At 29.4% G+C, this 13,172-nt stretch overlaps 1 protein-coding gene and 1 long non-coding RNA gene across 2 annotated transcripts in view; one reads left to right on the top strand and one right to left on the bottom strand.

Moving 5' to 3' along the window:
* Window positions 1–550: 550 nt before the first annotated feature.
* LOC144088049 (serotonin N-acetyltransferase-like) overlaps window positions 551–13,172 on the bottom strand; it is a 29,477-nt gene continuing 16,855 nt past the window's right edge. Inside the window, exons 3-4 of the mRNA XM_077618245.1 lie at window positions 3,232–3,386; window positions 551–2,675 (exon numbers count right to left, since the gene is read on the bottom strand). Coding sequence (XP_077474371.1) covers window positions 2,307–2,675; window positions 3,232–3,386 — 524 coding nt within the window. The 3' untranslated portion in view covers window positions 551–2,306. The remainder of the gene's footprint in view (window positions 2,676–3,231; window positions 3,387–13,172) is intronic.
* The window catches only part of LOC144088050 (uncharacterized), a 32,217-nt gene continuing 23,209 nt past the window's right edge, over window positions 4,165–13,172 (top strand). Inside the window, exon 1 of the long non-coding RNA XR_013304796.1 lies at window positions 4,165–4,412. This is a non-coding gene — a long non-coding RNA (uncharacterized LOC144088050). The remainder of the gene's footprint in view (window positions 4,413–13,172) is intronic.

Here is a 13,172-nt window from a genome sequence, read left to right as displayed (position 1 = left end):
GTGGTAGTTGAACGCATTTGCGAATTTGGTTCTAGTGTCTGTGTGTAAACAACGTATTAAAAAGTACATCTCACAGCAAAAAGGCTCTACTTAATGAACTAATACCCAATGCTCGATAACAGAAGTCAGTCAGACGCTTTGAGGAATGGATTAAGGATACAGATTAGATATGACTCATGCAAAGTGTTAAGGTTTACAAGGTCAAACTCTAAAGCAGGCGTGTGGGTGCATTATTTTTTTTAAACACAGGGCAGTTAAAAGTACTTCCAGGGTTTGCCTAGTATCACGTTTTTGGGGTTGGTGGATGGGTGTGTTTTCTTTGTGTGTCCTATCTGCTAGTATGTATGCATTTTGCCTGTTATGTCCCTCCTGGCTTCCCTTCCCTTGTGTGACCCAGGTTTATGTAATTTGACACGTGTATGTATATATATATATATATATATATATATATATATATATATATATATATATATATATATATATATATATATATATATATATATATATATATATATATATATATATATATATATATATATATGTGTGTATACATACGCAATAGGGACAATGAGCATATGTGAAAAAAATAATCTGTCCCCGATTACTGTAAATAGTGCTAAAGTAGTGCTGGGAAATCAGCGTGGCAGATTATTCTGGATTATTCCTGTCTGGGGGCAGGTTTTGAGATAGATGATCATGCATTATGAATCCAAAATTTAAAAAAAAATCTGTCCATAATGCGTACTGCTGTCTGTAAACAAACAGTAAACATGGACTTTTCCCATAATATCACTTTTAAATGGTTATAGGTTTAACGAGAATTAGGCAATTAGAATTGTATATAATGCTTGTCATGCTTTACTTAAAGACCAATTTGTGCATTTTTGTGTCTATTGATCACATACAATGCACGTGCAATGTAGGAGTTGAAACCACATTTTTTAACTTTGCCTGAAATAAAAGGCATGTACATTATGACCTTTTATGACCAAAAAAAGTAAATGCATGCACTTAATGAAGTACTGGTACTTCATAATGCTATTTGTTATGCACACAATCTGACAGAAAATACAGTATGTACTTGTATATGTTTGGTTCATTTAATCGTATAACTAATCAGTGCATCCCCTAATTCCTTTTGTGTTGACTCATGCTAAGGAGCTGAAATTGATCAGCCAAAGCCTGTTTACTGACGCACGAGCCAGCTTATCATGGGTTGTACTAATAAAACACTCCAAGGGTGCTACTTCACTCATATTTGGATGTGTTTTGACATACTACACTCTACTAGATCTTAAAGCGTCTTTTTACAAATTCTTTTTTTTACGAACACAATAGTATTTGCTGATTGCAACCCAAAAATAAATAAATAATATAACCTTTATGATCACATTTATGTGTGACATTTACAAGGTTTACAATACTAGTTTTACAGTACTACTGTGTACATATAAATAATAGTTTACGATAGGACTGGGCGATGCAATGATTTTATTGCAGATGATTGGAAATTTGAGTTGATTTTTTCAATTTTGTAGCTTTTTCCCCCCCAAAAAGTAAACCTAGAAATATAATTATTAAATAGATTTAGTCCATGAGAAAGTTTGTTTGTTTGTCTTGGTGAAGTTATTATTCTACACTTTATTTATGTTTTGTTCAACATTGAACTTTTTAGTTTTATCCTTTTTATGTTGCAGATGATTACTTTTGGTAAATTGAAACAACTTAACCCCCATTACATTTGAGTCATATAGTCCACAGTATTAACATTTAATATAGTATACTACATATATTCACATTTGGTATAGTACTAATACTATACAAAACTATAGTTTTGTTTAGTATTAGTGTGGCTTATATGACCCAAAAAGTGATGTCCACCTATTAATATATGACCTGAAATACCTTTTTTTAATGAATACATCCAATTATAAATGAATAAAGTAATCACATTAAAATGAATAAAAACTAATATACCCTGGTTATGATCCCAATAACATTTTTTGTTTGTTTATTTATTTTTTAAATTTTAGACTCCTGTTGACAACAATAGCCATCCCGTTAATTTTAACTAGTAAAATTAGCTACGAATCGTCATGTTTCAATACCATTGACGGCACTAGACGTCTAATCTATTTTAACTGGGACTTTCCCATGCAAATAGGATTGGACGTCTTATGCCGTCAATAACGACCTTTAAAAAGATAAACTTTTTTTTTTAACTGTTTTTGATCTTATTATCTCCTGAAAAATGAAAAAAAAAGAGATTCTTTGCTCATATCGCCCAGTCCTACAAAACAATGACATCATATGTCCATTTGTTGGTCGGTGTGAGCAACTGGCAGAGTCAACGGAGTGTTGGGGAAGCGGATAGCCTCGCTGTTCCGCCTCATGTAGGCGTGGCCGCTGATGGGGTACCTCATCTCGGTGAAGGTCAAGTTGCCCACCGTGATGGCGCAGCGGCCCAGCGGCTTGAAGCCCATCTTGCGGTAAAAGGGGACCAGGAAGTCCTCGCACATGAGAGCAGCCCGCCGCACGTGGGGCAGGCAGCGCAGGTACTGCAGGTAGCGCCACATCAGGATGGGACCTTTGCCCTGCTGCCTGAAAGTGCGATGGACAGCCAGCACGTGGATGTGAGCGGTGGACCCCCGCGGCTTGTGGAGGGTTAGGGCCTCCTTTGGAATACAAACAAAAATTCATATGCTTGGAAAAGTCTAAACACCGCTGTTTGTATACTTTTTTTTAAAATACAACACAGTACATAAAGTACCAACTCACATATTATTACTCTTAACTTCAAGGTAAAATACTGGAAGATGCATTCATTCATTTTCTGAAGTGTTTATCCTCACAAGAGTCGTGAGGGGTGCTGGAGCATATCCCAGCTAAATATGGCACACCCTGAATTGATGGCCAGCCAATCACAGGGCACAAGGAGACAACCATTCACGCTCAAACTCATACCTAGGGATAAGTTTAGATTGTTCAAGCAGCCTAGCATGCATGTTTTTGGGATGTGGGAGGCAACTGGAGTACCCGAAGAAAACCCACGCAAGGCCAGGTAGAACATGGAAACTCCACACAGTGAGGACCAACCTGGGATCGAACCCTCGACCCCAGAACTGTGAGGCCGACCCGCTAAACACTCGGACGTCAGGTCGCCCATAATAATATGATGAAAAATATTTTACAAAGTGAAGTGTTTGGAATAATTTGTTATTGCTGGCTTACCGTGGTGAGGCGGTCTCGATCCCACAGCGATGCGATGATGAAGGCCACAAGCCGACCCTCCTCGAACCAGCCCATGGAGAATTCTGGACATATCGTGAGAAAGTGACGCACCTCGTCCAGATGCAGTGGACATTCGCCCGACACTGAGATGAATGCTGCAGAGAAAACATATTTTACAGAAGTGTGTTGAATAGTATATAAAGATAGGGTTAACTTGTTGGCTGCCATTGACTGCGATGGACGTCCATTCCACTATGACTGGGAGGGGGCGAAAGTCAAAATGGATTCATTGGAGGTCTGTCTTTATCACTGGCAGACAATAGTTAACAACAAATGTAATTGTGTTCAAGAATTTACAATACTAGGTTACTTTAAACCTTAATCATAATATCCATAACTTTAATGTGGAAGATAGAACTGAGGAAAACATTAAGAGACAGAACATAATTTCATATTTTACATAAACAAATGCTTGAAATGAAAATAAGTGTGTTTTATGTATGGTGAGGCTTTTATTTGGTAAAAAAAAAAGACCATGTATAGTTAGGCTATTTTTTTCTTAAACAAATAAGCAATGTATAGTTAAGGTTTTTTTTAAATAAAAAAAAGACCATGGATAGTAAGGCTATTTTTCATATTTATAAAAAACTATCAAAAAAAGTAAACAATGTATAGTTAAGGTTTTTTTAAAAAAATTAGAAAAAGACCTTGGATAGTCAGGCTATTTTTCATATTTAAATAAATAAATAAACAATGTATAGTAAGGATTTTAGTAAATTAAAAAGAGACAATGGATAGTAAGGCTTTTTCATATTTAAAAAATAAAAGTAGACGATTTATATAGTAATATTACATATGCTTTGGGTCAGGTTTTGTTTTTGTTTTTTCCCTTTGTGGGCTGTTCTTGTGATTGTCCATTGACATCACCTGTCATTTCTCCACCCCTTTCTCTCATGTGACCCAGGTGTTTCTGATAGTCTGCATGTCGGATCATACTGGTGCTCTTATCTTCACGTCTTTTGCTTTTATTCTTTGGTTTTTAAGTCATTCTATTAATTAATAAGTAGTTTTGAGAACCTCCCAAGTTATTGAAGTCACTCTTTTGGAACCATCGCTTCCCTTTTCCACCTACTTCCCTGCATTTGGGTACTACCACGCTCCCTACCCTGCAAACATAACAAGTAAGACTTTTATTTGTTACAAAAGTGAGCGTGTTTAGGTATAAAGCAAGGCACTTTTTGTGAATAAAAATGAATCATGTGCAGTAGGGATTTTATTTGTTAAAAGAATTATCATGTTAGTAAAGCTATTTTTGTTTAAAAAGTAGATCAGGCATGTTAAGAGTTTTAAAAAAGGACTATGGGTAGTAAGTAGTAAGGCTATCTTTCTTAAAAAAAAATAAAAAGCATGCAAAGTAAGGCTTAATGGTTTAAAACATGTTGAGTATGTTTGTAAGGTTTTTATTTGTTGGAAAAAGACCAGGCTTTTAGTTGTTTAGAAAATAACAATTTCTAGTAAGATTGTTTTTTTTAATTAGACTCTGTATATTAAGAGTTTTAGGGCTGTTTTTCTTCCAAAAGATCATGCAAAGTGAGGTTATTATTGGTTTAAAAAGGTGAGTACATACTATATGCATTGTAATGCTTTTACTTGTTGAGAAAAAAATGACCATGATGTAATGTAACATAATGTAATGTTTACTTGTTGAAAAATATGACCATGGCTTTTATTTGTTCCAAAAAATTCCATGTTTAGTAGGGCTGTTTTGTTTAAAAAAAAGATTAGGTATACTAAGTTGTAGTTGCTTAAAAAAAGACCATACAGAAAAGGTTATTAATCGTTAAAATGGTTAAAAGAAAAAAAAAAGTCGAGTACGTATAGTAAGTGTTTTACTTGTTAAAAAAATAACCACGTATCGACCGGTATATATTTGTTTAAATAATGGCTATGTATACTAAGAAATAGACCATATATAAAAAGGCGTTTACTTGTTTAAAAAAATTGTATCATGGATGGTAAGGCTTATTTTCTTAAAAAAACAATTATATAATGTAAGGGCATTAAAAAAGACCATGTATAATAAGGCTTATTTGTTAAAATAATGACTATGTATACAATGTTATGTATACTTTTTTCTCAAGAAATGACCATGTATAGTAAGGCTTTTTCCTCATAAAAATGGCCATATATAGTAAGGATGTTATCATAAAAAATGACCATGTATAGTAAGGCTTTTTCCACATAAAAATGCCCATATATAGTAAGGATGTTATCATAAAAAAATGACCATGTATAGTAAGGCTTTTTCCACATAAAAATGGCCATATATAGTAAGGATGTTTCATAAAAGATGACAATGCATACTAAGGCTTAAAAAAAAAACTACATAGTATAGTAAGGCTTTTAAAGGCTTTTTTCATGAAAAATGACGTAATATAGTAATGCCTTTTTTTCTTAAAAAAACGACATAGTATAGTAAGGCTTATTTTCTTAAAAGACGACATAGTATAGTAAGGCTTTTTTTTCTTTAAAAAAAAACTTAGTATAGTAAGGCTTTTTTTTCTTAAAAAACAACATAGTGTAGTAAAGCTTTTTTTTCTTAAAAAAAAACAGTATAGTACGGCTTTTTTATGAAAAAAACGACATAGTAAAGTAAGGCTTTTTTCTTAAAAAAACGACATAGTATAGTAAGGCTTTTTTCTTAAAAAAACGACATAGTATAGCAAGGCTTTTTTTTTGTAAAAAACGACAGTATAGTAAGACTTCTTCTTTAAAAACGACCATGTAAAGCAAGGCTTTTTTAAATAAAAAATGACCATGTATATTAAGGGTTTTTAAATAAAAAATGACCATGTATAGTAAGGCTTTTTAAATAAAAAATGACCAAATAAAAAATGACCATGTATAGTAAGGCTTTTTTTCTCAAAAAAACGACATAGTATAGCAAGGCTTTTTGTTGTTGTAAAAAACGACATAGTACAGTAAGACTTCTTAAAAATGACCATGTAAAGCAAGGCTTTTTAAAATAAAAAATGACCATGTATATTAAGGGTATTTAAAAAAAAAGACCATATATATTAAGGGTATTTAAATAAAAAATGACCATGTATAGTAAGGCTTTTTTTTTTAAATAAAAGAACATAGTATAGTGAGGCTTTTTTCTTAAAAAATGAAATAGTATAGTAATGCTTTTTTTCATAAAAAACGACATAGTATAGTAAAGCTTTTTTTTCTTAAAAAACACAGTACAGTAAGGCTTTTTAAATAAAACATGACCATGTATAGTAAGGCTTTTATTCATTAAAAATGACCATGTATAGTAAGTTTTTTTAAAATAAAAAATGACCATATATAGTTAGGCTTTTTTTCTATAAAAATGACCATGTATAAAAGGCTTTTATTCATACAAAATTACCATGTATAGTAAGCCTTTTTAAATAAAAGATGACCATGTATAGTAAGGCTTTTTAAAATAAAAAATGACCATGTATAGTGAGGCTTTTTTAATAAAAAATAACCATGTATAGTAAGGCTTTTTTTCTTAAAAAACGACATAGTATAGTAAGGCTTTTTTACTTAAAAAAACTACATAGTATAGTAAGGCTTCTTTTCTTTAAAAAAGACGTAGTATAGTAAGGCTTTTTTTCTTAAAAAACGACATAGTATAGTAAGGCATTCTTTCTTTAAAAAGCCATACTATAGTAAGGCTTTTTTTCTTAAAAAACGACATAGTATAGTAAGGCTTTTTCCTTAAAAAACGACATAGTATAGTAAGGTTGTTTTCTTAAAAAATGAAATAGTATAGTAATGCTTTTTTCATAAAAAATGACATAGTATAGTAAAGCTTTTTTTCTTAAAAAACACAGTAAAAGATGACCATTTATAGTAAGGCTTTTATTCATAAAAAAATGACCATGTATAGTATGGCTTTTTGATAAAAAATGACCATATATAGTAAGGCTTTTTGATCAAAAATGACCATATATAGTAAGGCTTTTTTTCTATAAAAAATGACCATGTATACTAAGGCTTTTTAAAAAAGATGACCATATATAGTAAGGCTTTTTAATAAAAAAATGACCATGTATAGTAAGGCTTTTTTTCTTAAAAAACAACATAGTACAGTAAGGTTTTTTTTTCTTATAAAACGACATAGTATAGTAAGTTTTTTTTCTTATAAAACGACAAAGTATAGTAAGGCTTTTTTTCTTTAAAAAACGACATAGTATAGTAAGGCTTTTTTCTTAAAAAAGACAGTATTGTAAGGCTTTTTTTCTTAAAAAAAGACAGCATTGTAATGCTTTTTTTTCTTAAAAACGACCATGTATAGTAAGGCTTTTTAAATTAAAAAATGACCATGTATAGTAAGGCTTTTTAAATAAAAGATGACCAGGTATAGTAAGGCTTTTAAAAAAAAGACCATGTATAGTAAGGCTTTTTTAATAAAAAATGACCATGTATAGTAAGGTTTTTTTTATTTAAAACATGACCATGTATAGTAAGGCTTTTTTGGTAAAAAACGACATGGTATAGTAAGGCTTTTTTTCTTAAAAAAACGACATAGTATAGTAAGGCTTTTTTGTAAAAAAACGACATAATATAGCAAGGCTTTTTTTCTTAAAAACAACATAGTATAGTAAGGCTTTTTTCTTAAAAAACGACAGTATAGTAAGGCTTTTTTTTCTTTAAAAAATGACATAGTATAGTAAGGCTTTTTTTGTAAAAAACTACATAATAAAGCAAGGCTTTTTTTCTTAAAAAACGACACAGTATAGTAAGGATTTTTTAATAAAAAATGACCATGTATAGTAAGGCTTTTTTAATAGAAAATGACCATGTATAGTAAGACTTTGTAATAAAAAATGACCATGTATAGTAAGGCTTTTTAAAAAAAGATGACCATGTTTAGTAAGGCTTTTATTCATTAAAAATGACCATGTATAGTAAGGCTTTTTTAATAAAAAATTACCATGTATAGTAAGACTTTTACTATACATGGTCATTTTTTATTAAAAAAGTCTTTTTAAATAAAAGATGACCATGTATAGTAAGGCTTTTATTCATAAAAAATGACCATGTAGAGTAAGTTTTTTTGTTTAAAACATGACCATGTACAGTAAGTTTTTTTGTTTAAAACATGACCATGTATAGTAAGGCTTTTTTTGTAAAAAACGACATGGTATAGTAAGGCTTTTTGTTAAAAAAAATGACATAGTATAGTAAGGCTTTTTTCCTTAAAAACACTACATAGTATAGTAAGGCTTTTTTTCCGTAAAAACGACATAGTATAGTAAGGCCTTTTTCTAAAAAAAAGACATAGTATAGTAAGCCTTTTTCTTAAAAAACGACATAGTATAGTAAGGCTTTTTCTTAAAAAACGACATAGTATAGTAAGGCTTTTTTTCTTAAAAAAAACAACATAGTATAGTAAGGCTTTTTTTCTTAAAAAACGACATAGTATAGTAAGGCTTTTTTTCCGTAAAAACGACATAGTATAGTAAGGCTTTTTGTTAAAGAAAATGACATAGTATAGTAAGGCTTTTTTCCTTAAAAACACTACATAGTATAGTAAGGCTTTTTTTCCGTAAAAACGACATAGTATAGTAAGGCCTTTTTCTAAAAAAAAGACATAGTATAGTAAGCCTTTTTCTTAAAAAACGACATAGTATAGTAAGGCTTTTTCTTAAAAAACGACATAGTATAGTAAGGCTTTTTTTCTTAAAAAAAACATAGTATAGTAAGGCTTTTTGCTAAAAAAATGACATAGTATAGTAAGGCTTTTTTTCTTAAAAACACTACATAGTATAGTAAGGCTTTTTTTCCGTAAAAACGACATAGTATAGTAAGGCCTTTTTCTAAAAAAAAGACATAGTATAGTAAGGCTTTTTTCCTTAAAAACACTACATAGTATAGTAAGGCTTTTTCTTAAAAAACAACATAGTATAGTAAGGCTTTTTTTCTTAAAAAAAACAACATAGTATAGTAAGGCTTTTTTTCTTAAAAAACGACATAGTATAGTAAGGCTTTTTGTTAAAAAAAATGACAGTATAGTAAGGCTTTTTTCCTTAAAAACACTACATAGTATAGTAAGGCTTTTTTTCCGTAAAAACGACATAGTATAGTAAGGCTTTTTGTTAAAAAAAAAATGACATAGTATAGTAAGGCTTTTTTCCTTAAAAACACTACATAGTATAGTAAGGCTTTTTTTCCGTAAAAACGACATAGTATAGTAAGGCCTTTTTCCTAAAAAAAAAAGACATAGTATAGTAAGGCTTTTTCTTAAAAAACGACATAGTATAGTAAGGCTTTTTTTCTTAAAAAACGACATAGTATAGTAAGGCTTTTTTCTTAAAAAACGACCATGTATAGTAAGGCTTTTTAAATTAAAGATAACCATGTATAGTAAGGCTTTTTTAATTTAAAAAATGACCATGTATAGTAAGGCTTTTTAAATAAAAGATGACCAGGTATAGTAAGGCTTTTTTAAAAAAATGACCATGTATAGTAAGGCTTTTTTAATAGAAAATGACCATGTATAGTAAGACTTTGTAATAAAAAATGACCATGTATAGTAAGGCTTTTTAAAAAAAGATTACCATGTTTAGTAAGGCTTTTATTCATAAAAAATGACCATGTAGAGTAAGTTTTTTTGTTTAAAACATGACCATGTATAATAAGTTTTTTTGTTTAAAACATGACCATGTATAGTAAGGCTTTTTTTGTAAAAAACGACATGGTATAGTAAGGCTTTTTACTTAAAAAAATGACATAGTATAGTAAGGCTTTTTTTCTTAAAAAAACGATATAGTATAGTAAGGCTTTTTTTCTTCAAAAACGACAGTATAGTGAGGCTTTTTTCTTAAAAAACAACATAGTATAGTAAGGCTTTTTTTCTTAAAAAACGACATAGTATAGTAAGGCATTTTGTTAAAAAAATGACATAGTATAGTAAGGCTTTTTTCCTTAAAAACACTACATAGTATAGTAAGGCTTTTTTTCCGTAAAAACGACATAGTATAGTAAGGCTTTTTGTTAAAAAAAATGACATAGTATAGTAAGGCTTTTTTCCTTAAAAACACTACATAGTATAGTAAGGCTTTTTTTCCGTAAAAACGACATAGTATAGTAAGGCTTTTTGTTAAAAAAAATGACATAGTATAGTAAGGCTTTTTTCCTTAAAAACACTACATAGTATAGTAAGGCTTTTTTTCCGTAAAAACGACATAGTATAGTAAGGCATTTTTCTAAAAAAAAAGACATAGTATAGTAAGGCTTTTTCTTAAAAAACGACATAGTATAGTAAGGCTTTTTTTCTTAAAAAACGACATAGTATAGTAAGGCTTTTTTCTTAAAAAACGACCATGTATAGTAAGGCTTTTTAAATTAAAGATAACCATGTATAGTAAGGCTTTTTTAATTTAAAAAATGACCATGTATAGTAAGGCTTTTTAAATAAAAGATGACCAGGTATAGTAAGGCTTTTTTTAAAAAATGACCATGTATAGTAAGGCTTTTTTAATAGAAAATGACCATGTATAGTAAGACTTTGTAATAAAAAATGACCATGTATAGTAAGGCTTTTTAAAAAAAGATTACCATGTTTAGTAAGGCTTTTATTCATAAAAAATCACCATGTAGAGTAAGTTTTTTTGTTTAAAACATGACCATGTATAATAAGTTTTTTTGTTTAAAACATGACCATGTATAGTAAGGCTTTTTTTTGTAAAAAACGACATGGTATAGTAAGGCTTTTTACTTAAAAAAATGACATAGTATAGTAAGGCTTTTTTTCTTAAAAAAACGATAGTATAGTAAGGCTTTTTTTCTTCAAAAACGACAGTATAGTGAGGCTTTTTTCTTAAAAAACAACATAGTATAGTAAGGCTTTTTTTCTTAAAAAACGACATAGTATAGTAAGGCATTTTGTTAAAAAAATGACATAGTATAGTAAGGCTTTTTTCCTTAAAAACACTACATAGTATAGTAAGGCTTTTTTTCCGTAAAAACGACATAGTATAGTAAGGCTTTTTGTTAAAAAAAATGACATAGTATAGTAAGGCTTTTTTCCTTAAAAACACTACATAGTAAGTCTTTTTTCCTTAAAAACGACATAGTATAGTAAGGCTTTTTGTTAAAAAAAAAACATAGTATAGTAAGGCTTTTTTTCTTAAAAAACGACATAGTATAGTAAGGCGTTTTTCTTAAAAAACGACCATGTATAGTAAGGCTTTTTAAATTAAAGATAACCATGTATAGTAAGGCTTTTTTAATTTAAAAAATGACCATGTATAGTAAGGCTTTTTAAATAAAAGATGACCAGGTATAGTAAGGCTTTTTTTTTAAAATGACCATGTATAGTAAGGCTTTTTTAATAGAAAATGACCATGTATAGTAAGGCTTTTTTAATAAAAAATTACCATGTATAGTAAGACTTTTTTAATAAAAAATGACCATGTATAGTAAGGCTTTTTAAATAAAAGATGACCATGTATAGTAAGTTTTTTTGTTTAAAACATGACCATGTATAGTAAGTTTTTTTGTTTAAAACATGACCATGTATAGTAAGTTTTTTTGTTTAAAACATGACCATGTATAGTAAGGCTTTTTTTTGTAAAAAACGACATGGTATAGTAAGGCTTTTTACTTAAAAAAATGACATAGTATAGTAAGGCTTTTTTTCTTAAAAAACGACAGTATAGTAAGGCTTTTTTCTTAAAAAAACAACATTGTATAGTAAGGCTTTTTTTCTTAAAAAACGACATAGTATAGTAAGGCTTTTTGTTAAAAAAATGACATAGTATAGTAAGGCTTTTTTTCTTAAAAAAACAACATAGTATAGTAAGGCTTTTTTTAAAAAATGACCATGTATAGTAAGGCTTTTTAAATAAAAGATGACCATGTATAGTAAGGCTTTTATTCATAAAAATGACCATGTAGAGTAAGTTTTTTTGTTTAAAACATGACCATGTATAGTAAGGCTTTTTTTGTAAAAAAAACGACATGGTATAGTAAGGCTTTTTACTTAAAAAAATGACATAGTATAGTAAGGCTTTTTTCCTTAAAAACACTACATAGTATAGTAAGGCTTTTTTTCCGTAAAAACGACATAGTATAGTAAGGCTTTTTGTTAAAGAAAATGACATAGTATAGTAAGGCTTTTTTCCTTAAAAACACTACATAGTATAGTAAGGCTTTTTTTCCGTAAAAACGACATAGTATAGTAAGGCCTTTTTCTTAAAAAACGACATAGTATAGTAAGGCTTTTTCTTAAAAAACGACATAGTATAGTAAGGCTTTTTTTCTTAAAAAAACATAGTATAGTAAGGCTTTTTGCTAAAAAAATGACATAGTATAGTAAGGCTTTTTTTCTTAAAAACACTACATAGTATAGTAAGGCTTTTTTTTCCGTAAAAACGACATAGTATAGTAAGGCCTTTTTCTAAAAAAAAGACATAGTATAGTAAGGCTTTTTTCCTTAAAAACACTACATAGTATAGTAAGGCTTTTTCTTAAAAAACGACATAGTATAGTAAGGCTTTTTTTCTTAAAAAAAACAACATAGTATAGTAAGGCTTTTTTTCTTAAAAAACGACATAGTATAGTAAGGCTTTTTGTTAAAAAAAATGACAGTATAGTAAGGCTTTTTTCCTTAAAAACACTACATAGTATAGTAAGGCTTTTTTTCCGTAAAAACGACATAGTATAGTAAGGCTTTTTGTTAAAAAAAAAATGACATAGTATAGTAAGGCTTTTTTCCTTAAAAACACTACATAGTATAGTAAGGCTTTTTTTCCGTAAAAACGACATAGTATAGTAAGGCCTTTTTCCTAAAAAAAAAAGACATAGTATAGTAAGGCTTTTTCTTAAAAAACGACATAGTATAGTAAGGCTTTTTTTCTTAAAAAACGACATAGTATAGTAAGGCTTTTTTCTTAAAAAAC

Source organism: Stigmatopora argus, chromosome 14, assembly GCF_051989625.1.
Source record: "Stigmatopora argus isolate UIUO_Sarg chromosome 14, RoL_Sarg_1.0, whole genome shotgun sequence".
NCBI classification, from domain to species: Eukaryota; Metazoa; Chordata; class Actinopteri; order Syngnathiformes; family Syngnathidae; genus Stigmatopora; species Stigmatopora argus.
Note: the sequence above shows the minus strand (reverse complement) of the source record. Positions and strands in the feature narration are given on the sequence as shown.